Raw genomic sequence first — 26561 nt, 5'->3', positions numbered from 1 at the left:
AAAGAAAAAAAACAACCTTGGAACCACAATCTTTTAAAGATGATTGTACAAAAAACTGCCGAAGTTTGAAAAAATACAGCTGATGTGCTCTTTGAGTACTAGTACTTATTTTTCATTCTAGTCTGGCTTTGCCTTCTTGCTGTATCCTTAATTTGTGTATTTTGTTCTTTAATCCAGCCTAAGGCATTGAAATGCCATCAACAGATTTAAAATGGAAATTGATTTGGATCAGTTTAAATGGCCAAAAAACTGCCATGATACAGGGTTACAACCAAGGAACCTGGGGGAATCCCAAGGGCCAAGAGGGGCAGAGTACATGTTAAGAGTTTTTAAACTGCTCTTAAGGCTGTATATTTATGCAGGTATGAAAATGTTTGATTTTGCTAATCAGTCTTTTACTAACTAGTGAATGTTAAAGCTACAAGTGTGAAGCTTGCCAATTATGTTGATAAAGCACTATTTACATTTGTTGCCTGTTGCCTATTAGAACTGGGGACTCTTTCCTTTAAAAATACTTGCAACTTTTACAACTCCCTAGAAATGCTATGTGAAAGAACCCTGCCAATGCAGTGTTAAGGTTGTACAGTTAAGCATTCAAGTCATAAAATGTAAACGTTAAGACTGAATGCTCAATCTGAACTCTGATCCCTTGTGTGTATCCATTAAAATACTGTCTTCTCTTATGCTAACATGGCTTCAAGTAATTGTTCATATGGCTTCTACTTCTGGTGTGCTTGTGCCTCACGCATATGAGATCTGATTCTTTTGATCAGGAGTGTTTTTGGGGCCACAGGTGCAACCTGGATGCCCTCACACCCCTTTCTCCTCCTAAGGCATAAAGTGCAAAGGAGGCTCCAGTTGTCCCTCAGTTCCATCTTATTCTCTGTATCACTGAAACAGAATTCTTGTGGTGTATTCATACTTCTCTGCCACTCTAGTAGTATTTAGTTTTCTGTTAGTTAGCTATTCTTCTAGTTGCCCAGTGGCACGTAGAGTTTTTCTCCTAGTTAGTAGGCCCGGAGCCCACTTCCATTACCAAGACTCTAGCTATGATGGCAGAAGCTAAATTTCTGAGGTTTAACATATGCCTCTCCCATAATGCTTGTGCGCCACTTAATGATGGGCACTCTGGTGCTTGTTGTGCTTAGGCAAAGGGCATACAGTATCTTTGCCCAATCTGCTGCCTTTTCCATAAATACTTTTATGTTAAATATAATCTAATAGTATGTGATAGCATAATTAGAGGTGGCTTTGTAATGTATACAGGCAGAGTTAAAGTTGTGCTTTCATGCTTAACTTTTTGATTCCATGAGCGCTAAGCTTTGCAACCTTAATATTGTGTTAATGTGGTTATTGATCTTAATAGAAACAAATTCTGTATGCATTTATAGTGTAACTGGATTAAAGGTATTTCAAACATGGTATACTTTTAAAATAATTTTCTTTTGGTTTGTAAAAAATTCCAAACTTTCAATTTAAAGACTGGATTTGTTCATAAAAGATGTGTTCCAGTTCAACCACAGGTTACTGACCTTGATGCAGGAATTACTGAGTGAAATTTTATGGCTTGCGTTATGCAGGTAATCAGACAAGCTGATCGCAGTGCTCCCTTCTGGCCTTCAGATCTGTAAATCTGTGAGCTAACTATGACTTGCTCACTTTTAGGAACTCTTACTTTGTAGAATGAAGCTGACAGTTCTGATGGACAAGATGCAAGTGAAGAAGCAGAATTGAGACGCAAAAAAATTGAAGCACTAAAGGTAATTGAAAAAAGAGGTTTAGAATACAGTCTTTAAAATCCACTTAATATTCTTCTATTTGGATTGAATCAGGCGGTAGAATAGGAATACAGTGGCACAATTTTAAAACTGTACATTTGTTATTTGCAGTAGCTACACTACATTACCATATATTTGGTATTTCTCATTGTAAGGTAAGATAAAACATTAAATACGTAATGCGTGAATCTGTGTTTTAATGACACCCTCTGTATATATGAAGAGGCCTTGTTTTTCTGTAGCAAAACATACATTCTCTAGAAGTATGCCCTATGGACCATTCTTCATTTAGCTTCAGGTTGTTGTGGAGAAATCTGATGGACATGTAAAAGTAAGTTAGTCTGACTAGTTTGAGTTTAAACTAATCATTTAACTTAATTCTTCCAACACAGACAATAGGTTTGTGTACACTTTTTTTGTGAAAGATAGAATTATAAATACTTTGAGTTGTATTGCAGTAACAAAACTATTAAGTTGACATGTTACTTCAGTACTAACGCTTATTTTTGGTCACTTACACTATGACATATTCATTTAAAAAAAAAAGCTACATTTTGAGTGAAGCTTTTCTCACTGTTAGTCTTGGTTCTGAAGACAATTTGGTGTGGGCGTGATGGAAATGCTGTGATGTGGAAAAGGAGGAAGACTGAGTGCACCATGAATAATCTGTCTATTGTTTTTTGTGGGGAGAAGGGAAGGGTTGAGTTAATTGAATACAGGCAAGAAAAGACTTTCCAGATGCTCTTGTATGCTTTGTCTTCAAGCCTGCCATAAATGTAGTTGTGAATACGACCTCATGGCTTAATTTCAAAATTATATTTCTCTAGCAAAGTTTTTAGCTTTCTATTCTACAGGAGGTCTACAGAGTTCAGAGCTTTTAGTCTGAATTCTGCTCCATGGTCTCTTGTAACAATAACTATCTATCACACTAATACTAAGTAAGTGTCCTTTAAAGTTGATTGGGGGGTGGGGGATATGTGCATTGTGAAAACAAATGTGACTGTTCTGTTATGATTAAAGCAACTAATTTTGATCTCTTCTGTATATGTATTATATACAGAAAAGCAAAATGTTTCATTTAATGTTCATTTTAACATAGTTATGGTTTTCTGTAGAAACCATGACCTTGAACTTCTGTATTGAAAATTTAATCTTAATGCTTTATTTCAAGGTTTTTATTTCCATTTTGTTTGTATACAAAGTGTACAAGGAAATTTTGACATTAGAATCTCCTTTTAAAAATATACTTGGGGCAGGATGGATTGTCTTGAAAAGACTTAGAATTTACTTATGTAGTTCACCAACTTTTATGCGGAAGTATTTTGTATTATTGGGTGTTTTCTGAATGTGACATTAGTTCTCATATTTGACATGCAAAGTGTCACATGTTGAGAATTGAAGAACTGAGGATCTGGGACAGAGGTGGGCGAACTATGGCCTGCGGGCCACATCTGGCCCACGGGCCCATCCTGCCCAGCCCTTGAGCCCCCGGCCCCTCTCTACTGTGCCCCCTCCCCGCGGCCTCAGCTCGCGTGCTGCCAGTGCTCTGGGCGACAGGGCTGTGAGCTTCTGCTGGGCAGCACAGCACCATGGCTGGCTCTGGCCAGGCGGCATGGCTGCCAGTCCTGATGCGGCATGGTAAGGGGGTGGGGAGCAGGGGTCTTGGATAAGAGGCAGAGGGTTCTGGGGTGCAGTCAGGGGGCAGGGAGCAGGGGGGGTTGGATAGGGGATAGGGTCCCGGGGGGGCGGTTAGGGGCAGGGGGGTCCCGGGAGGGGGTGGTCAGGGGACAAGGAGCACGGGGGGTTGGATGGGTCGGGGGCCCAGAGAGGTGCAGTCAGGGGATGGAAAGTGGGAGGGGGCCAGACTGTTTGGGGACTCACAGCCTTCCCCACCCAGCCCTCCATACAGTTTAGGTACCCCGATGTGGCCCTCAAGCCAAAACATTTTCCCACCCCTGATCTGGGATGTTTAATTTGAAGTGGTCTGCAGAATGAAGAAGTTGGAGAGCTGCTTATGAGATTGGATTGAAGCCTATTCTTTTTTCTTATTTGCAGGCCCAAGCAAATGCACGAGCTGCAGTTTTGAAAGAGCAACTAGAGCGAAAGAGAAAGGAGGCATATGAAAGAGAGAAGAAAGCTTGGGAAGAACATGTAAGAGAAAAAGAGCTTTCTTACACAGTATTGGTTTTATTTGGCATGACCTCTCCCCAGACTTGGTCTCTCAGCCAAAGAGTACAGTGTTAACTTTTTCTTCATATGACTAAAATATAAGGCCAAGCTTTTCACATCTCTGTAACTGTAGTTTTGGCCGATAAAACTGAGCTGTGCGTCTCTGAAAGTCAGGGCTCTCGTATTGATTATCTTAACTTCAGGCACCAGGTATGAAAATCTTGGCTTTAGTTTGAAATGTACACTGAACTTTAAAAAAATCATCAGGACCATGTTGAAATATTTACTATTGTTCATGTGTTATTGAAATCCACATAACTGTTCTTTTATTCATAAAAACTTTGGTGTGAAAAATCAGATAGGTAAAATAGCAGCATAAGAGAAGAATGCTTTGATGCTTTGAAGTAGGAAATACTGAAAGAGTACAGCTACTGATCTTTTTAGGCAGCATGAAATGATGTGTGAAATTATTTGTCCCTTTTCATGGTACATAGGAGCTTGTCAGGTGACAAGCTGTGCTCAATTCTTAAAATCTTTAAAAAATGAACAAATGGTGATTTATAATGATGAATTTTAACTGGTTTCTATTGATGCAAGGTACTGCAACAGTGGCAAGAATTAATGATGTAATGTATACTTGTTTTCAACATATGACAGGCTATAGTGCTATTTTCAGTCTTTCACTTGGTGGCACTGCTGTTGTGAATTTAAAACTAAATTAAATAATGAAATTACCTGAAAATGCGAACAGCGGGTTTGCATAAAATCTAACACCCGTGAACAGTACTCTTTTTTTTAAAATACTCCGGCAAAAAAAAAAAAAAGAGGAGGAAAAGTACAAATAATATTTACTGTCGTCTTGTTCCCCAGCAGTAAGTGTAGAAGTTTTCAGTCTTGTGGTGTGATTTCCAAGTCTTTTTAATATTTCATGGGCATATACAGGGTCTTTTTAAAATAGTTCTCATTAACTATTTTTAAAGATGTCCCTTCCCCACTCTGAACTCTAGGGTACAGATGTAGGGACCTGCATGAGAACCTCTAAGTTTAATTACCAGCTTAGATCTTGTTTTACTGCCACCATCCAAATCCTTTGAGTTATTTGGGAAACTCTGTCTACCTTCCCCCCAGACTATCTCCCTATGAGTAGCCTTGAGAGACTTCTCCACCAAGTTCCTGGTGAACACAGATCCAAACTCCTGGGTCTTAAAACAAGGAGAAATTAACCATTCCCCCTCCTTTCTCCCCACGAATTCCTGGTGAGTGCAGATCCAACCCCCTTGGATCTTAAAACAAGGAAAAATCAATCAGGTTCTTAAAAAGAAGGCAAAAATCATCTCTGTAAAATCAGGATGGAAAATAACTTTACAGGGTAATCAGATTCCTAGAGCCCAGAGGAACCCCCTCTAGCCTTAGGTTCAAAGTTACAGCCAACAGAGGTAACCCTCCTAGCAAAAGGAACATCTACAAGTTGAGAAAACAAAGATAAAACTAACACACCTTGCCTGGCTGCTACTTACAAGTTTGAAATATGAGAGACTGGTTCAGAAAGATTTGGAGAGCATGGATTGATGTCTGGTCCCTCTTAGTCCCAAGAGTGAACCACCCCCAAAACAAAGAGCACAAACAAAAGCCTTCCCCCAACCAAGATTTGAAAGTGTCTTGTCCTTATTGGTCCTTTTGGGCCAGGTGTCAGCCAGGTTACCTGAGCTTCTTAACCCTTTACAGGTAAAAGGATTTTAGCGTCTCTGGCCAGGAGGGATTTTATAGTATTGTACACAGGAGGGCTGTTCCCTTTCCTTTATAGTTATGACACGTCCTGTCAAATTAAATCATGTAATTTTAAAAAAACCTACCCGTGAGTACTTGAGATGTCATTGAGCCATGTTCTTTTGCATGTCTATGTTCTGAAACTACCTTATTTTCAAGGGGTTCTACCATCAAACTTTGGATCAGCAGTTTATCATGCCTTTACTATGGTAACTCTTTGGGTGCTGAAATCTATCTGCCTTCACATCAATCTGGCTAATTTCCCATATTTCTAATTGTTTAACCTTTTTGTTTTGTTTTGTTTTTTTAATTATGGCCCCTGTTAGCGTGTACATGCAGAACCTTTTATTTCTCCATTCTAATACCCCTTTCTTTTTGGGTTTTGCTAAGTTTAGAAAGTGCCTCTCTACTATATTGTGCTTTATTTTACATGAGTTAAGTCTTCAGTGTAAAGTGTTGGTCTTTAATAATAAATTAAGAATCTTAACCTGCCGTTACAGAGGGAAGATATTTACCACTTACATTTAGTTCCTCAAAAACAAAATTAATAACACTCGACACTTTAAGGGGGAAAAAATCTTTTTCTGTCATAGGATTAAATGAAACTGGCAATCTCACTTTAGATTTAAGTAGATTCATGGTACATTGATAACTTTGTGCTGTTTTTGTTGCTTTATGTTAAAATAGAATGGCTTTTTTTTTTTTTTTTAAACACAGTTGGCAGCAAAAGGGGTGAAGAATCCTATGGTGCCTTTTAATGTGTTGGCAGCTGGGGTTAGTCCTGTGCCTGGGCAACAAGAACCTGGAGGATCGCCTCCCAAACCACAACTTCCATTGAAGCCCAGTACACCAGTTATCTCTATGACTTCAGCTTTGAAGGAAGTGGGTGTGGTAGGTATTCCACTAAAATCTAAAAGGAACAAAAATGGACAAAAATTAGCTGAACTGGCACAAGATTTGAGAAGATGTATTAATCCAAGACCGTTCGGAATCTATAAACTTGGTTTAAGAACACCACATGTTTTTAATGAGAACTGGATACCTTAGAAATTGATGGAATTAGTATTGGTATAAATTACAGATCTATCAAGTTAATCTCCACAGAGATAATAAATTTATAATTTAGATTAGTCAACTTCATTTACAATTAATGCAAATACTAAAAATCCAGAATATCACCACTTGAGCGAATACATTGAAGTCCCGTGAGGCCAGGATTTTGCCCACAGTCTGGAAACTTCCAGGGAGGTCATTGAGAAGCTGGAGCATCAGTTCTCTTCCCCCCGCCACTCCAGCCCACAGACAATGTAATGGTGGTTGCAAAACAATTTTTGAACTTACAACCATTTTGTGTTACTCCTTTTTCAGCTTTTTAAATAATTTACTAACTATGTCAGAAGTTTTAGAAGATTGTAACTGTTGTTACTATTATTTTTGTTGTCTGAGACAATAGCAAAAACTTTCTTATTATTCTTTTTTCTGTATTCCAGGGACTTGATCCTGCAAACACTTACATATGAGCTTAACTTTATTATTGTGAGTGTCGCATTTAATTTCAGTGGGACTAATGAAGGAGCAAAAATAAGGACGTTTAAGTGTTTGTAGAATTGGGGCTTTGGATAGTATCTTTAGTGATTGGGACACAATATCCTTGAGGATTTGTTTCAATCATACAATCAATGGAAATGTGTAAGAATACATTTTTCCTCAATGTGGATAGTTCTCATTGTCTCCTCCTACATTCAACAATCCATCTTGCATTACTGTAACTGTTGATTCTTTTAAATCTTCCTTTGATTTTTTTTTCCTCTTTTTTCACTTGAAACATCTAGTTATAGAGGTTTCTTTGCTCTACTCATATAAACAAATTTAAACTCAATTGTTGATTTTTCTTTAAATTGTTCACTTTGTGGCACGTTAAAAGCTGCAACTTTTTTAACAAGTTCCAAGTCTCTGACTTGCAGTTGTTTGTATGGTCTGATCATTGATATGGATCTCGGCCATGTTTAGGTGTCGAAGGTGAACAGACACGCTTCCTAAAATGAAGCTTAGATTGATTTGCCGGTGGAAGGCCTGGAAAAAAGATATAAATTAGGGCTGACAAGCGATTACAAAAATTAATTGCAGTTAATCGTGCGATTTAAAAAAAAATAATCTTGCTGCTAAACAATAGATGCCATTTGTTTAAATATTTTGGATGTTTTCTACATTTTCAAATATATTTATTTCAATTACAACACAGAATACAAAGTGTACAGTGCTCACTTTATATTTATTTTTATCATTTTTACAGTGCAAATATTCGTAATCAGAAGCTAGTATTTTTCAATTCACCTCATACAAGTACTGTCATGTTATCTCTTTATTGTGAAAGTGCAACTTACAAATGTAGATTTTTTTGTTACATAACTGCACTCAAAAACAAAACAATGTTAAACTTTAGCACCTACAAGCCCACTCAGTCCTACTTTTTGTTCAGCCAATAGCTAAGAGAAACAAGATAATGCTGCCTGCTTCTTGTTTACGTCACCTGAAAGTGAGAACAGGCGTTTGCATGGCACTTGTTGTAGCCAGTGTTGCAAGATATTTACGAGCCAGATGCACTGAAGATTCATATGTCCCTTAATGCTTCAACCACCATTACAGAGGACGTGTCTATGCTGATGACGGGTTCTGCTCTATAACGATCCAAAGCAGTGCAGACTGACGCATGTTCATTTTTATCATCTGAGTCAGATGCCACCAGCAGAAGGTTAATTTTTCTTTTTTGGAGGTTCGGATTCTGTAGTATCCACATCAGTGTGTTGCTCTTTTAAGACTTCTTAAAGCATGTTCCACACCTCATCCTTCTCAGATTTTGGAAGGCACTTCAGATTCTTAAATCCTGGGTCAAGTAGTGTATCTATATTCAGAAATTTCACATTGATATCTTCGCTTTTTATCAAATTTGCAGTGAAAGTGTTCTTAAAATGAACATGTACTGGGTCATCATCTGAGACTGCTATAACATGAAATACATGGCAGAATGTAGGTAAAACAGAGCAGGAGACATGCAATTCTCCCCCAAGTAGTTCAGTCACAAATTTAATTAATGAATGATTTTTTTTAATGAGCGTCAGCAGCATGGAAGCATGTCCTCTAGAACGATGGTCGAAGCATGAAGAGGCATATGAATCTTTAGCACATCTGGCATGTAAATATCTTGCAACACCAGCTACAACAGTGCCATGCAAATGCTTGTTTTCACTTTCAGGTGACGTAATTAAGAAGTGGGCAGCTTTGTGTCCTGTAAGTGTAAACAAACTTGTTTCTCTTAGCGATTGGCTGAACAAGAAGTAGGACTGAGTGGACTTGTAGGCTCTGTTTTGTTTTTGAGTGTAGTTATGTAACAAAAAAAACAAACAACCCTACATTTTTAAGTTGTATTTTCATGATAAAGAGATTGTACTTGTATGAGTGAATTAAGAAATACTATTTATTTTTATCATTTTACAGTGCAAATATTTGTGATTAAAAAATAATAGTGAGCACTGTACACTTTATATTCTGTCTTGTAATTGAAATAGATATATTTGAAAATGTAGAAAAACACTGAAAAATGTTTAAATTTCAATCGGTATTCTATTGTTTAACAGTGCAATTAATTGTGATTAATTTTTTAATGTCAATTCATTTTTTGAGTTAATTGCATGAGGTAAATGCGATTAATCGACAGCCCTAATTTAAATGAATATTGTGGATACTTTTCAGTCATTGTAGTAGCTTAAAAAAAGGTCTCATCAAACTTAACAATGATTTGCTCTTTCATTTCAATAGATAATTCTACTCAGTGGCTCATTTGATCCTGAAAAATACCCTCCCCAAAAACACCCTTATTTAATGCCCACATTGTTGTGTTAACCCTAAACCTTTTCTCTTGTTGCTTAGTAACTGTTGGCAGGATGTACATTTTACTTTACAAGAATTCTGTTTTCATTACATCATTCAGTTGCTTATTTCCTTCCACTTCTTTCAACTTTTAAGCATGTTAAGTCAGATACATTCATGCAGTGATGTTTGGTAATACTTATCACTCACTTGCAATATTAATGAATAGTTGGCATATTTACTATAGCAAGAAACAATCTTTTAATGAAATCAGTACCCTGAATTTTGAAAAATTAGCTTTCTGAGTTTATATAGAACCTTATCATATCTCCCACTTACGTTACAGGATTTTCTGTATTATAGCAAACAATGCTCCTTAGTGGTACACAGTACCATTTTTTCGTCTCTCTTCAACATCCATTGGCAGATGATTCTACCCAATAGCAGTCGCCTTTTTCCACCCACTCTTTTTCCCCTCTAGAAAGTTGTGTAATTTTCTTGTTCCTAGTTGCCATAACCTGAACTTTGATGTTGTCACTTGCCTTTCAATTTAGTCTAAACATTTTCATTTCACAGATTGAAAACGGTGCATAATTTGGGGGAGAGGAATAGCTCAGTGGTTTGAACATTGGCCTGCTAAACCTTGAGTTGTAAGTTCAATCCTTGAGGGGGCCATTTAGGGATCTGGGGCAAAAATCTGTCTGGGGATTGGTCCCCCTTTGAGTAGGGGGTTGGACTAGATGACCTCCTGAGGTCCCTTCCAACCCTGGTATTCTATGATTCTATGTAATGTTCCTAATATCAAAACCTTTCAAATATTTAAGCTCCTATATATGTTTCTGTGTGACATAAAAATTCAGAAATACTTGATAATCTCAATATAGCCATAAATAAGGGGCCACCATAAACTGGTGTTATGTATAAATGCTATTATGTTAGCAACTATTTTTTTGAAACAATTGTGGGTCCATTTTTTTCCTCCTCATTCTTGATCTGGGTGACTACATTTGGTACTACTGATTACTTTTACTCAAATATTGAGATGATGATGTTTCTCTCATTCTTCTCCGTACTTAAATCCAGCCACTCTCTAGCCACTCCATTTTTGTTTGTAATGAAGATTTTATATCTTCTCTTTCCTTTTCCTTTCTGTATAGGAGTACCTTAACTCTTTCCTTGCCCTTTATCTGTTCTTTCAGGAGTTACTCAATCTTAACTTCAGGCATAGATGTGAGTTTTCATAGATAATGCCCTACTTTATCTCCCCTGGTTTATGTTCTAATCCTTCTTTTTACCATTTGCTTATACAGAGTCTTCGCTTTTTAATTGTTCCTTCCAGGTACTGAATGTTTCAAAGACAAAATTTGTCTCAGAAATTCTCTGAGGGAAGCTACGTAATAAAAGTCTTGTACAAGAATAAAAAGAGTGAATAGTTATCAATGGAGAGATTTTTAGAAAGGTTTACTTCTTCCTTCTCCCAGTACAGACTATAAATATTCTAAAGATCATTTTTTCTGACTTCCTTTCTTGCATTGAATTTCATGCTTCCTGGATCTATAGAATGAAAATACAACTGCTATCCAGGAAACCACAGAGGAAACAAAGAAGGCAGATCTTGCTGTGCCAGTAAGTCAAATTACATTTGGTTATATTTGATTTTCCTGTTCCTTTCCCTTAAGAATTTAGAATAATTTAACTGGTATACTTTTTCCCTTTTTCAGAATAAAAGAGAAATACTAAGAAGATTGAATCAAAATCTTAAAACACAGGAAGATGTAAAAGGAATAAAGGAGCCTAAAGACACCTGCGAGGCAGCTGTGGCTGAAGAAAGTAAAGAAGAAGATGATGATCCATTTCTAGTAGATCGCAAGAAATGGGAGGTTGCAGCAGCTGAGCTGGTGGTTCCTCTTGCACAGCTAACTATGGAAGAATCGTTTTCAGGGACAGAGAGTAAGCAAGCTTTCTGCTTTGCCTACCTGAGTATTTCCATGACTGATATTTAGGTGCCAATCTGTAGGGTATGGTATCAGTTCACCAGAATGAAAGTGCTCCTAATTATAACATTTTCACTACCTAAATGGTTACTCTGCCTCTCTGTCCACATCCTTCAAAGGCTTGAAGATGACTATGTTCTAGGGCTGTCAAGCAATTAAAAAAAGTAATTGTACGATTAATCGCACTGTTAATAATAGAATACCATTTATTTAAATATTTTGGATGTTTTCTAGTTTTTCAAATATAACATAAGAACGGCCATACCGGGTCAGACCAAAGGTCCATCTAGCCCAGTATTCTGTCTACCGACAGTGGCCAATGCCAGGTGCCCCAGAGGGAGTGTGAACCTAACAGGCAATGATCAGGTGATCTCTCTCCTGCCATTCATCTCCATCCTCTGACAAACAGAAGCTAGGGACACTATTCCTTACCCATCCTGGCTAATAACCATTTATGGACTTAACCACCATGAATTTATCCAGCTCCCTTTTAAACACTGTTATAGTTCTAGCCTTCACAACCTCCTCAGGTAAAGAGTTCCACAAGTTGACTGTGCGCTGCGTGAAGAAGAACTTACTTTTATTTATTTTAAATCTGCTGCCTATTATTTTCATTTGGTGACCCCTAGTCCTTGTACTATGGGAATAAGTAAATAACTTTTCCTTATCCACTTTCTCCACATCACTCATGATTTTATATACCTCTATCATATCCCCCCTAGTCTTCTCTTTTCCAAGCTGAAGAGTCCTAGCCTCTTTAATCTTTCCTCATATGGGACCCTCTCCAAACCCCTAATCATTTTATTTGCCCTTTTCTGAACCTTTTTTATATTGATTTCAATTACAACACAGAATACAAAGTATACAATGCTAATTTTTATATTTATTTTTAATTACCAACATTTGCACTGTAAAAGAAAAGAAACAATATTTTTCAGTTCACCTAATACAAGTTTAGTAGTGCAATCTCTTTATCATGAAAGTTGAACTTAACAAAATGTTAAATTATGTACAAAAAAACTGCATTCAAAAATAAAACAATGTAAAACTTTAGCACCTACAAGTCCACTTAGTCCTACTTCTTGTTCATCCAGTCGCTCAGACAAACAAGTTTGGTACAATTTGCAGGAGATAATGCTGCCTACTTCTTGTTTACAATGTCACATGAAAGCGAGAACAGGCTTTCACATGGCACTGTTGTAGCTGGAGTTGCAAGATATTTATGTGCCAGATGCGCTGAAGATTCATATGTCTCTTCATGCTTCAACCATGCAGATGACAGGTTCTGCTCGATAAGGATCCAAAACAGAGCAGACTGATGCATGTTCATTTTCATCATCTGAGTCAGATGCCACCAGCAGAAGGTTGATTTTCTTTTTTGGTGGTTCAGGTTCTGTAGTTTCTGCATCGGAGCGTTGATCCGTTCAGAGTGCCAAAAGCATGCTCCTCACTTTGTGTGTCTCAAATTTTGGATGGCACTTCAGATTCTTAAACATTGGGTCAAGTGCTGTAGCTATTTTTAGAAACCTTCTGTGCGTTTTGTCAAATCTCCTGTGAAAGTGTTCTTAAAAAAAAAATGCTGAGTCATCATTTGAGACTGCTATAACATGAAATATATGGCAGAATACAAGTAAAACAGAACAGGAGACATAAACAATTCTCCACCAAGGAGTTCAGTCACAAATTTAATTAATGCATAATTTTTTTAATAAGCATCATCAGCATGGAAGTATGTCCTCTGGAACAATGGCTGAAGCATGAAGAGGCATATGAATCTTTAGTGCATCTGGCACGTAAATATCTTGTGATGCCAGCTACAACAGTGCCATGCGAACACCTGTTCTCATTTTCTGGTGTGTAAGCAGGCGCAGACTCACCTGGCAGGGCCTCCTGCTGGTCGTCTCTGGGAGTTAGCTCTCCAGCCGTTGGAGCACCTTCTGCAGTCCGGTGTCCTGCTACCACTGGGCTGCTGTGTCCCTCCCAGGACCCCAGTGCCCCTTTAACTGGGTGCTGCTCCCACTATCCCCATATCGCCTCAGTCTTGGCTACTGCCCAGTCTCCATCTAGCCCCATTCACTGGGGCAGACTGCAGTATAAGCCACTCATCACAGGCAAAGGGGTTCGAACCTGCTGCCTCTGGCTACCTGTGAGCTGCCCCTGCAACCTACAGGTACCTAATAGGCCTTACCAGGCCTGCAGCCTGGGGCTTTCCTAGACCAGAGCTCCCCGGCTCCCTTGGCCTTTCCCCAGCCCTGCTCCACTCCAGATATCTGGTTAACTTTCCTGCAGCCAGGCCCTTCTCTCTTTGAACGCAGAGAGAGACTGCTGAGCTCCTGGCTCCCAGCCTTTTTATACAGGGCCAGCTGGGCCTGATTGGGGCATGGCCACAGCTGAGCCTACTTTCCCCAATCAGCCCAGGCTTCTTGCCCCAGCCACAGCCCTCTCCCAGTGCTGTTTTAAGCCCTTCAGGGCAGAAGCTGGGTAACCACCCCACAACACAGTGACGTAAACAAGAAGCAGGCAGCAGTATCTCCTGTAAATGTAAACAAACTTGTTTGTCTTAGCTATTGGCTGAACAAGAAGTAGGACTGAGTGGACTTGTAGGCTCTAAAGTTTTACATTGTTTTGTTTTTGAGTGCAGTTATTTAACAAAAAAAATCCTACATTTGTAAGGTTACACTTTCATGATAAGGAGATTGCACTACAGTACTTGTATGAGGTGAATTGAAAAATACTATTTCTTTTATTTATCATTTTTACAGTGCAAATATTTGTAATTAAAAATAATATAAAGTGAGCACTCTACACTTTGTATTCTGTGTTATAATAAAAATCCACATATTTGAAAATGTGGAAAAACAATTGGTATTCTATTGTTTAACACTGCAATTAATCATGATTACTTTTTTTAATTGCTTGAGTTAACTGATTGACATCCCTACTATGTTCTATTTTGGTTAAGAATTGATGTACAAGTCAAGGGATTAACTAGTTTTACTGAGTTGGCCTCAAAGGGGTTAAGTTCTACTGTTAGAACAAATAGTTAACTGAGCTTGAGAGTTTTTGTATAAAGTTATGGTGACTAATTCCCATTGCAGGCTATTACTACAAGAATCTTTTTACACATTTATTAATCATACATAAGACAGTAAAGCAGTTAAGGCATTTAAAACTTAAAAAGTGAAACAACCTCACCATTAAAATTTCCATGGTACCCTTTCCATTTTAGATGGTATTAAAAGCCTTTGTTAGGAAAAAGAGAATCAGTTATAGGATGATTTTGTTGTTACTAAGATCTGAACCTATTTCTTTTTGAGACAAGACAAAAAATTACAGTATCAGAGATATTACAAAGATGCAGTTTCTGTCTTTTTCACTTGCAGTTTAGCTGCTGGAAAATTTTCAGGCAAAACTCTTGCTTTTTTACCTATCTGGCTAAAGCATTATTTTTAGTTTGCTTCCTTGGTCACATTTTTGTTTTTGGAGGGGGTGACGGATATATCAGCAGAAACCTTCAGTTCATACTTCAGGTGTTTAGATGTTGTTCAGTATTCAATCCAGTGAAGCTGGTGATGTCATCTGGCTTCCTTCTTCAGTGTGTTTAGAATATCTTTCAGGATCAGGAAAACTGTGTAATGGCAAATTCCTGGGTCCCAGTATATGATGGTGAAGCATATTTCCTCCCGTTGTTCCTTCTAAAATAAGCTACCAAGTACACCCAAAAACCTCAATTTCATTCCATTAAAACTGATCATCTGGTGATCTGATGTACAGGCACTTATTTTCATTTTAATATCATATTGGCCTGTTGCTATAGCATTTTTAATCCTTAAAGAAAAAAGTTTCCTAATGATAGATTTTTAATTTATAAATTTGATTCTAATTTGTGATCATTTTTTATAAAACAATTTATATACTGGTTACTATAGCCTCTTCATTACCTTTTAGCCCCACCTCTTCGGACAGGCTAAAATTCTAGCCCAGAGTATCAGTCTCCACAGAGTTAAACTATCATTCTTCTTCGAGTGCTTTCTCATGTCCATTCCATGCTAGGTGTGTGTGCGCACACTGCGTGCAGAGTTGTCGGACATTTTTTCCCTTAGTGCTATCCGTAGGACTGGCTCTAGCACTCCTTGGAGCTGCACGCGCGTGCGGTATAAGGGGCTCTGCTGGCTTTGCGCACTCTCAGTTCCTTCTTACCACCTGTGATGGTTGCTTGGAATGATCCCTCCTGTTCTTGCAAGGCTTCTTTCCCAGTGGCTTGGACTTTTCTGTCATATATAGTTATTGTAGTTAGTGTATATAGTTCTTAGCAAGTGTTCGTGTATATAGTGTGGATAGTGGTCCCTCTCATTGAGGGACTTTCGCCACTAGGGCTGGGCATGTCCCAGTCCCCTGACTTCAAGCTGTGTGCCTGCTTGGGGAAGCCCATGCCTGTGAGTGACCCACACTCTAGCTGTCTAAAGAGCCTCGGGAAAACTCAGATTAAAGAGAAGTGCCAGATATGCAGGTGCTTCAAACACGCACTCAGAAAGATAGAAACATTTGTCTGAAGGCCTTCCTCATGGGGGGCAGCCTTCAAACCAGCCTCAGAGCCGAGACGCTGTGAATAGGCGCCAAGCAGTTCGGCTTCTGTGTGAAGTGCTCCATTGGTTCCGTGCTCCTACTGGCACCATTCTCCATCCCTGGTGCCAAAGAAGCAGCATAAGAAACAGTGTGCCGAGAGAGGGCGGTCTCCAGTGCTGAAAAGGGACAAGTGGGGCATAGCTGGCATTGTAAGACCCACATGGGGTAACTTGTCCTCCCAAGAGCCACTATTGGTTCTTGAAACTCTACCACAACTCTAAATCCAGTCTGGGATCCACCTCTGACTCACGGGAGCAGTCATGGAACCTCATGCCTGCGGGCCCCTTCGACTGCAGAGGCTTTCCAGGCGGCAAAGAATCTGATGTCCCTCCCGATCCTGTCTACCCCCCAAGTTTCCCTGCCAGCCAAAGCTACCAGGGATAGAAGGGATCAAGGGGTGGTGAGCTCCATCATGGCACTCTCCATGGTACTTTTGTAGTGTTCTCTGACATGTCATCAATCACTGTTTCCCCGGTACTGCCTGGAGGCAGAAGCAGGATACTGCACTGTCCATGGTCTCTGAGGGAAGAATCTAGAATCCAGTTATGTATTTCTAACTAGCCAACTCTGTTGGGGAGCTACGATTTTAACTTGTTGGATTCAATGGCTAAAGTTAAGGATGCCCTGCTACAGGAGTCAAGGCAGGAGTTCATGGCGATCCTGGAGGAAGACTGTGGCCAGGACCTCCCACCAGGCAGTGCTAGACTCGCCAACTCAGCAACCAAAAAGATGGAGTCAGCCATGAGGTGCTGTTTGTGGCTCCAATCATTGGGCCTCTCTCACAAAGTGCAGCAGTCCATCCAAGACCTCCCCTTCAAGGGTATCTCCCTATTCTCCAAACAAATGGACTCCAAGCTCCCTGGTCTCAAAGACTCGAGGGCCACGATTCGCTCCCTGGACCTTTAGATGCCCCTGGCTTCCAGGAAGCATTTTAGGCCCCAGCAGCCTCCCTGATTCCCTGAGCAGTCCAGGCAGGAGCCCTAGAAAAGAAAAGGAAAGGGCTATAAATGTTGTCAGCCCCTCCTTTTTGCCTCAACTTCCCAGTTGGGCTCACATAGATACTCCAGTGGGACCAGGCAGGTCTTTTGAAGGTATGCCAGAGGATGACATACCAGTTTCGACTCCAGATCCATTCTTCATTTTGTTTTGAATTGCCTGTTGCTCTTCTGCCCAGCATGGTGTTATGTAACATAGGACCGTTGTGTGCTCAGCACTATGAGAGTTAGTTACACCTCAGGTTTTCATCCCCTCCCCCCGTCCCTCTTCAGGGACCCTTCCCCCAAGCAGCTTCTCATCCAGGAGGTGCAAGCCCTCCTGTGTGTGGGGGCTGTAGAGGAGGCTCCTTAATACTTGAGAGAGAAGGGATTTTAGTCCCAATATTTCCTAATCCTGAAGGCCAAGATGGGGTCTACTGCCTGTCCTGGGCCAGCATCGCCTCAACCCATATCTCAAGAAACTGAGATTCTAAATGGTCTCCCTGGCCGTTGTCATTCCCCCCCTACATCCAGGAGATTGGTACACTGCCCTTGATTTGAAGGATGCTTATTTCCACTTTTCCATCTTCCACAGACACAGGAGATTCCTTAAATTTGTGGTGAGTCATCTACCAGTTCACCATGCTTCCCTTCGGTCTTTCAGCAGCTCCCATGGGTTTTCATGAAGTGTATGATGGTGATTGCAGCCTTCCTCAGACAACGAGGCATACAAGTTCCTTGACGACTGGCTGATCAAAGGCCACTCCCAGGCTCAAGTCCAGCACAGCATCAGCATAGTATAGGCCACCTTTCAGGCATGGGGCCTGTTTATAAATGTACAAAAGTCAACTTTGGTCCTGGTTCAGAGAATAGAGTTTATTGGGGTGGTGCTAGACCTGTCCAGGCCAATGCTTATTCACTGGAGACCAGATTCCCAACTATGTCGGATCTGATCTCCTAGGTCGGAACCCACCCTCTTACAACCACCTGGGTTTGTCTCAAACTGTTGGGTGACATGGCGGTATGTATCTATGTGGTACAGTATGCATGGTTATGCCTCAGACCCCTGCAGATGTGTCTGAAATCAGTCTACTCCCCAGCATACACCACCTGGACTCGGTATTCATGATTCTGCTGCTGTCCTAGCTTTGCTTAGTTTGTGAAGAGACCTAGGTTCCATAGTGAAAGGGGTACCTTTTGCTGCCCCATATCCATTGGTAACCTTGGTTTTGACGCATCAGACCTGAGGTCGGGACCCCACTTTGAAAGTCTCAGATCCTCTGATTCCAGGAAGAATTCTCCCTGCACATAAATGTCAGGGAACTCAGTGGTACATTTGGCTTGCCAGGTGTTTCTTCCCCAGATCTCATGCAAGGTGATGCAGGTGTTGATGGACAAAATGGCCTCGATGTTTTACATCAACAAGCAGGGAGGAGCTCGATCTTGAGCCCTGTGCCAAGAGTCTGTAAGACTTCTGCATGAAACACGCCATTCATCTTAAGGCATCACTTCTCCAAGGAGCCCAGTACACACAGAGGGATCACCTCAGCAGGTCCTTTTCCTCTCACCTCAAGTGGTCTCTTCACTTGGAGGTTGCCAGTGTTATCTTCCAGAAGTGGGGTCCTCTCCAGGTGGACTTGTTTGCCACCAGACAGAACAGGAAATGCCATCAGTTCTGTTTGCTGCACAGGCTCAATAGGGGCACCCTCTCCGATGCCTTCCTGCTCTCTTGCCAGGAGCTAGGATTCACAATGTGACAGAGAGACTGCTGAGACTCATCAAGCCCTCGGATCGCTACCTCTTCCTGCTTCTCCATGTGGGCACCAATGATACCGCCAAGAATGACCTTGAGTGGATCACTGCAGACTACGTGGGTCTGGGAAGAAGGATAAAGGAGTTTGAGGTGCAAGTAGTGTTCTCATCCATCCTCCCTGTGGAAGGAAAAGGCCCAGGTAGAGACCATCAAATCATGGAAGTCAACGAATGGCTACGCAGGTGGTGTCGGAGAGAAGGCTTTGGATTCTTTGACCGTGGAATGGTTTTCTAAGAAGGAGGAGTGCTAGGCAGAGACAGGCTCCACCTAACGAAGAGAGGGAAGAGCATCTTCGCAAGCGGGCTCGCTAACCTAGTGAGGAGGGCTTTAAACTAGGCTCACGGGGGGAAGGAGACCAAAGCCCTGGGGGAAGTGGGATACTGGGAGGAAACACAAGCAGGAGAGCGCAAGAGGGGAGGATTCCTGCTTCATACTGAGAAAGCAGGACAAACAGCGAGTTATTTTAAGTGCCTATACACAAATGCAAGAAGCCTGGGGAACAAGCAAGGAGAACTGGAAGTCTGGCACAGTCAAGGAATTATGGTGTGATTGGAATAAGAGAGACTTGGTGGGATAACTTGCATGACTGGAGTAGTGCCATGGATGGATATAAACAGTTCAGGAAAGACAGGCAGGGCAGAAAAGGTTGGGGAGTTGCATTGTATATAAGAGCAGTATGACTGCTCAGAGCTCTGGTATGAAACTGCAGAAAAACCTGAGAGTCTCTGGATTAAGTTTATAAGTGTGAGCAACAAGGGTGATGTCAGAGTGGGAGTCTGCTATAGATGACCAGACCGGGGGATAAGGTGGATGAGGCTTTCTTCCGGCAACTAACAGAAGTTACTAGATCACAGGCCCTGGTTCTCATGGGAGACTTCAGTCACCCTGATTTCTGCTGGGAGAGCAATACAGCGGTGCACAGACAATCCAGGAAGTTTTTGGAAAGCGTAGGGGACAATTCCCTGGTGCAAGTTCTGGAGGAACCAACTAGGGGCAGAGGTCTTCTTGACCTGCTGCTTACAAACGGGGAAGAATTAGTAGGGGAAGCAAAAGTGAATGGGAACCTGGGAGGCAGTGACCGTGAGGTGGTCAAGTTCAGGATCCTGACACAAGGAAGAAAGGAGAGCAGCAGAATACGGACCCCGGACTTCAGAAAAGCAGACTTTGACTCCCTCAGGGAACTGATGGGCAGGATCTTGTGGGAGAATAATATGAGGGGGAAAGGAGTCCAGGAAATCTGGCTGTATTTTAAAGAATCCTTATTGAGGTTGCCAGGAACAAACCATACCAATGTGTAGACAGAATAGTAAATATGGCAGGCGACCAGCTTGGCTTCACAGTGAAATCCTTGCTGCTCTTAAACACAAAAAAGAAGCTTGCAAGAAGTGGAAGCTTGGACAAATGACCAGAGAGGAGTATAAAAATATTGCTCAGACATGCAGGAGTGAAATCAGGAAGGCCAAATCACGCTTGGAGTTGCAGCTAGCAAGAGATGTTAAGAGAAACAAGAAGGGTTTCTACAGGTATGTTAGCAACAAGAAGAAAGTCAAGGAAAGTGTGGGCCCCTTACTGAATGGGGGGAGGCAACCTAGTGACAGAGGATGTGGACAAAGCTAATGTACTCAATGCTTTCTTTGCCTCTGTCTTCATGAACAAGGTCCTCTCCCAGACTACTACACTGGGCAGCACAGCATGGGGAGGAGGTGACCAGCACTCTGTGGAGAAAGAAGTGGTTCAGGACTATTTAGAAAAGCTGGACGAGCACAAGTCCAGAGGGGTAGGGTTATCAGTAAGAAAAATGATGAGATGGTGCAGAGCCGGCGGTGCTCCTTATACCGGTGCATATGTGCATGGCTCCAGGGGGCACTAGAGCCAGTCCGAGGGATACCACTAAGGGGAAAATCTCTGGCAACTGTGCAGTTTAAGTATGCATAAGATGGGAGGCTCAAAGTCTCCCTTTGCAGCAGAGCCTTTCAAAGGAATTTTTTTAAATTTAAACGGAGTTTATCTAATTTTCTTTATTCCGTTGGGTGCATTTCTCAAAGTTATTTTCAAATATATATTTTTGGAAAGTTTGAGGGCTTCTGAGGCAGCACCTTCCTTTGTGCCCCCCCCCTTCTGAAATGGCAGATACAGACAGCAAAATAAGGGTAAGAGATGTTCCTATTGTCCCTTCCTTCCCCAAAAGACAAGTTCCTTGGGGCAGAGGTGAAGTTCTTGGTATGAAGTCCAGGTCTGCATAAGCCAGTTGAAAAGGCTATGGAAAATTCTCTTCTTTGTTTGGCTTACGCATATTGCCTCAGGTACTAAAAACTAACAAACAAAAAAACCACCAACTCCTTGTGACTAAAACCTATTGGTGGGTCTACTGTTACGATTAAGTGAAAATGTCAGGAGAAACTTTTGAAGCTGGTGGCCAGAGAGAGATTCTTCCGATGTTTAGATTCAATCAGGGATCTATCTTTTCAGGCTCATGTGTTCAAAATAAAAAGCAATAGACATAGTCGTTCCTTGATTTTATAGGATTGTGAATAAAGATGATAAACATATTTATTCTTCATGATTCCCAACAGGGCAGACCATCGGGGAGGTAATTAAACTAGATGTTGGTGAACCCCAGAGGAAAGTTTGGGGCAAAAGCCCTACTGATTCAGTGCTGAAGATACTGGGAGAAGCAGAGTTGCAGCTTCAAACTGAATTACTGGAGGAAATAACTATCACAAATGGTAAGCAGGAATTGGGAGTTGTCTGAACTGCAGGGTTAGAAAATTACCTTCATAGGGCTTATGAGAGTAACGTTTTTTCCTTTTGAACTACTTATCACAATATAATATCATGATTTGGCTAGTTCTTCTTTGAGTGATGGTCCCTATTGTATTCCACTGAAGGTTCACATGCACCTGGAGTCAGAATTTGAAAGAAGTGTCCGTTGGTCCGCACGTATGCCTGGTTTGCCTTGTGCGTCTATCCAAAGCAATAAAGGGTAGGGCAGACTGTCTCTCCAGTTCCTTCTCCGCAGTGCATGGTCTGGATCGAAAGTTTTGTGTCCTAATCTCTAATGCACTTCTAAAAGATGGTTGTAAATAGTTTGTGATTTTTTTATAGCAGTTATACCAGTTTTGTTTTCCTTTTAGTTTTAAAAGTTAATAGTTTTTAGCAATTGTTTTAGATAAGCTTTGGGTTTTTAACCCATGCCTCCCCCCTGCACCTTTCTACATATCCATGAACAGGAACTACACTACGACCAGAATGTTGGGCTTCAAACTCTGTGCCTCTTGTCCATGATCCTTCTTGGTCAGTGGTGACCACCAATGCTGTCTCTGCTGCCTGAGAGAAGATCATATTTGTGTCCAGGTGCAGTATTTGCTAGTCCTTCCCCAGCTGCGCCTGAGAAGGCTGGGCACTTAGCCTCCAGAAGCATCTCATGGAACTCGCCATGAGACCACATTCAGACTCAGGCCAGTGGACTCCTCACCCCCTCCCACTCCAATATATTGGTCTGATTCAGCAAGGAGCGTGCGTCCCGCTACTATGGCTGACCCCAGTGCTGGTAGAGCCGCCCACCAAGACCCCAGGGTGGGACCTCGCTGGGAGATAAGGAAGCACTCCCGTAAGCATGGGACTAAGTCTTCCTCCAAATCAAAGTAGATGGATGCTCCCTCTACTAGCTTGGCTCAAGGGGTTGGAGTACTTTCCAAGTCTCACAGGCACAAGAAAAAGACCCATAAACAATGAGATCCAGTGATTCCAGACGGTACTGACGATTCATTGCCATCTCTGGCGTCCCCATAAGATGTGGATGAACATACACTAGTTTCAAATTCTCTGACTCCAGGTGCATGGTGTGCATGCCTAACCCCCAGTGGAATACAGATAAGGAACACACCTCTCTAAGAACTTCCAGTTACAGGTAACTACCACTTATTTTTCAGGTAGGATCTTAATTAACAAGAGAGTAAGTTCGCTATTCAGCAGAATTATTTTCATGAGCTGTTGCTCAATATGGACCACTTGTTTTTGTGGTGAGGACTCCTTCCTAGCAATAGAAATGAATTCTGTCCCTGTTTGTTCCTTCCTCTTTCATCTTCTCCCTCATTCCCACTGTCATATATCAATTGTGATAAATACAAAGAAACAAACTTGACAAAGAAACAGGATGCTAAAAAGGACTGTGAAAGGCGGTTGTTGTTTAAATGAATAGCCTCCATTGGACAAATAAAATATATTATTATTTAGCACCATAATCTTCTTCTCTCTTAATTGAGGATTCGACGACTGGCAAAGTGGAATAGTTTGGACAAAAAAGTAGGAGTCATTTTTTAAAACCCGTAGCTTGGCCCACTTGTGTTCTAATATTAGATAAATATATTGAGCTCCTCACTTATCAATCCTGGCACTTCCAAAGCAGCTATCTGTTATAGGATTAATATCTTTCCCCTCTGTTCTTTGGCCTCTGGCTTTTTATTTTTATTCTCTCCCCCCCGCCTCCCCCCCTCCCCCCGCACGCTTCCGGTGTTTAAATGCCAGATGCTGATAGTGTTTCAACATCTAATGTTAATTTCTTTCCTTGTGATTCTCCACTGAGACAGTGGACTGTGCTGTCCTGGCAGAGAGAAACAAATTGCACTGGGATTTTCAACTCTTAAATGTAATCCCATGCTCTAAAATGTACTGAGTATGTTTAACTTTTTGGAATGGTACATTGGTGTACTAAGATAGTAAAAGTTGAATAAATCTTAAGAATTAGGATTTGACAACAATTAATTGTCTTTTGCAGTTGTGCTGGGTAGATCATTAAATACCAATAGTTGTTATCGCCTAATCAAGAAAGCAGAAAATTCATTCAGCATAATATTAAGACACATAAATCATATCATCTTACATAAAAGTCATTTGTAACAATGTCAGTTTTGTGTCTTTTGTGATCTCTTTTCATCCTTTCAGGGATATGTGAATTCATGTATGTTTCCAACCTTTCTACTCTTACAGTTTCTTAGATTAGGTAAAAAGATTCCTTTGGTAAAACTTGTAATACTGCAAAATAGTATTTTAGATTAGTCTGACGCATACAGACTTAAAAGAAGAAGTTGTTCCATTTATGGGCAATATGTTTTTATTTCCCTGCAATTATGATAATAGTAATAAATAAATAAACCTGTTACTATTTTTAAAGCAAAGTAGATTCACCTTTCCTCTTTGATTTTTAATAAAGTTTGTAAACACGGTGTTTTCCTTACTCTTATTATGGGTAGTTGCTTATATTAAAATACTTATCAACTCTACAGTTTATCCTTTATCATTACCAAAACAGATAAAGTTCACTTTTTAAAATTGTATAATAAATTTGTATTATTTGATACTATAGAAGTTCCTGAAGAAGGTTCTCAGCCCTTAATAGTGAAAGAAAACAGTGAAGTAAAAATTGCTTCTTGTATTGGAAAGAAATGTTCAGCTTCAGCTGTTGGTATCATAGAATCTGAAAGGACAATACCAGAGGAGTCACAAACATTTGATGCCACCCAAGTGCCATCCAGACCTGTTGTGCTAGATGGTATGATTTTCATTACTAATTCTAAATAATATAAACATTGTCTTAATCAGTAAGGAATTAAAAATAATGCAGTTGTTACTTTTTTTTAAACAAAAAATTGCCAAAACTTTGATGTATACCAGTAAGTTAGTATGTCATATTACAGTTCTAATATATTACATGCCAAAAACTTGTAGGCAATGTTAAATTGAGATACTGGGGATAGAATTAAGGAAATGCTGAGTTTTCCTTGGAGGTGGCCTCTCCATATTCCCAGTTGTGGGTTGGGCACCCTGGCACTGCTGTGCTTTGGGAACCTACTGGAAAGCAGTACCTTTTGGGGCTGCAAAAGTGCCTTCTGTTAAAGTCCAAAAGTCACTGAACTTCCAAGAATGTAAATGTAACCTTTACCGACAAGAAATATTTTTGTGATTTTTTTTTCTTTCACTTGAGTATTTGACTGTGATGCTCTGTTGTTGTGATCATTCTTTTATTTACTTTAGAGCTGGATGATTTGGAAGAAGAAATATTGGAAGAAACTGAAAAAAATAAGTGCAAAAGTGACCAATTTCTCATCACTGTTCATGATGTGTGGGTTAAAGAAAGGGAAGCAATAACAGCGCATGAGTGAGTAACAATTTTCACTTTTTTTTTCTTGGTCACTGTCTGTAGAACCATTCAAAACAATAGCTAGGTTTTGACAGACTAGTACTTTACATATTTCACTTAATTAATTAAAATGTTATACTTGGCTTTAGCCCTGATGCTTCTAATTGTCAACGTGGGATATAGCTACACCTGGATAAAAAACCCATGGCTGGCACGGATCAGCTGACTCTGGCTCTGGGGATCAAAAATTGCTGTGTAGACATTTGAGCTGGGCTGGAGCCGAAGTTCTGGGAGCTTGTGAGGGTGGGGAGGGTACCAGAGCCCGAACCCAAACATCTACACAGAAATTTTTAGCACATGAGTCCGAATCAGGAGATCTGGCTCAGCTGTAGCCATGTAGTGGGGCTTTTATCCCTGTGTAGACCTACCCTTGATGGCTGGCTGACTTTCTCTGTAGATGAATTGCATTAATGGTGATTTTAAATTGTAGGCCACAGGAAGATACTGCCTGTCAGAAAGATGATGGTGATGAAGCAGCTTTGGAGAAGGAAATGCCACATAATGCGCAACCGCATCATGAAGTTACTGCTGGTCAGTGAGGAGACTACTACATTATTTTTTTTTAAATAGTAGCATTGGTTATACAGTATATGGGTATTACCTTTTAAATCCAAAAGACAAATCTGTTCTGTCCTATTGCCACTTTCACTCTGTAGTTCTAGAAAGTTCATAAAGGGATTCTGCTGATAAATTAAGAAAGCCAAATCTTGGACTTCCCAATCAACAAACTTTTTCTTCCCCAATTTATCTCTAGCTTGGATAACTACTAATAATTTCAAGTATTGCTAGCTGATTATAACCTTCCTTCTATGTAGTTGCTAGAATAATTTCTTCTACGAGAGTTCATCGGTGGTCTATGGAGTATTTCCAAGAAGTCCACAGACTCTTTCATGTTGAAGTGGCTGTCAGCCTATGAGAATGACAGCCCTGTTAACTGTAATGCAGTTTGGGACTCTCTTAGGGTTTTGCATTGCCTTTGTCCAAATAGTTTGAAAATCTCAAGCACCTTTGTGTCTCCTTGGGATTTGCTGCAGGTCTTCTTTTGTTAGGTGTTCTTGTTGGTATAAATCAGATTTGGAGATTACACCAAAATTGGAAAAGTAGCAAATACACAGGACAAAAGACTTCAACTGCATAGGGACTTAAAGAAATTGGAGCAGGAGGGATGTATAGACAACTAAAGGATATTCAGTATCATGAAATATAAAGACTAAATCCAAACAAAGAGAAATAAATGAGTGAAAGGGGAATGTTAACTATCAGCTGTGCCTGTAGCATTAAAGCAGGTTTTTATATCAGCTCTTCTTAATTGTCCTAATATTTTTTCATATAAGCAAATAAAAGAGAAGCCACAGAGAAGATGATCACTTTAAG

General features: G+C 40.4%; 1 protein-coding gene across 7 annotated transcripts in view; it reads left to right on the top strand.

Annotated features, from left to right (window-relative positions):
- NEK1 (NIMA related kinase 1) overlaps positions 1–26561 on the top strand; it is a 142155-nt gene that overhangs the window by 73744 nt on the left and 41850 nt on the right. For all 7 annotated transcript variants that reach the window (XM_039542325.1, XM_039542324.1, XM_039542326.1 and 4 more), the window contains 9 exons: positions 1683–1760; positions 3834–3929; positions 6432–6605; positions 11142–11207; positions 11303–11531; positions 21562–21714; positions 24354–24539; positions 25022–25145; positions 25618–25718. In XM_039542325.1, the coding sequence (XP_039398259.1) occupies positions 1683–1760; positions 3834–3929; positions 6432–6605; positions 11142–11207; positions 11303–11531; positions 21562–21714; positions 24354–24539; positions 25022–25145; positions 25618–25718 (1207 nt within the window). The remainder of the gene's footprint in view (positions 1–1682; positions 1761–3833; positions 3930–6431; positions 6606–11141; positions 11208–11302; positions 11532–21561; positions 21715–24353; positions 24540–25021; positions 25146–25617; positions 25719–26561) is intronic.

The sequence above is a fragment of the Mauremys reevesii genome, linkage group 5 (assembly GCF_016161935.1).
Source record: "Mauremys reevesii isolate NIE-2019 linkage group 5, ASM1616193v1, whole genome shotgun sequence".
In the NCBI taxonomy this organism is placed as follows: domain Eukaryota; kingdom Metazoa; phylum Chordata; order Testudines; family Geoemydidae; genus Mauremys; species Mauremys reevesii.
This window is presented reverse-complemented; position numbering and strand designations above follow the sequence as displayed.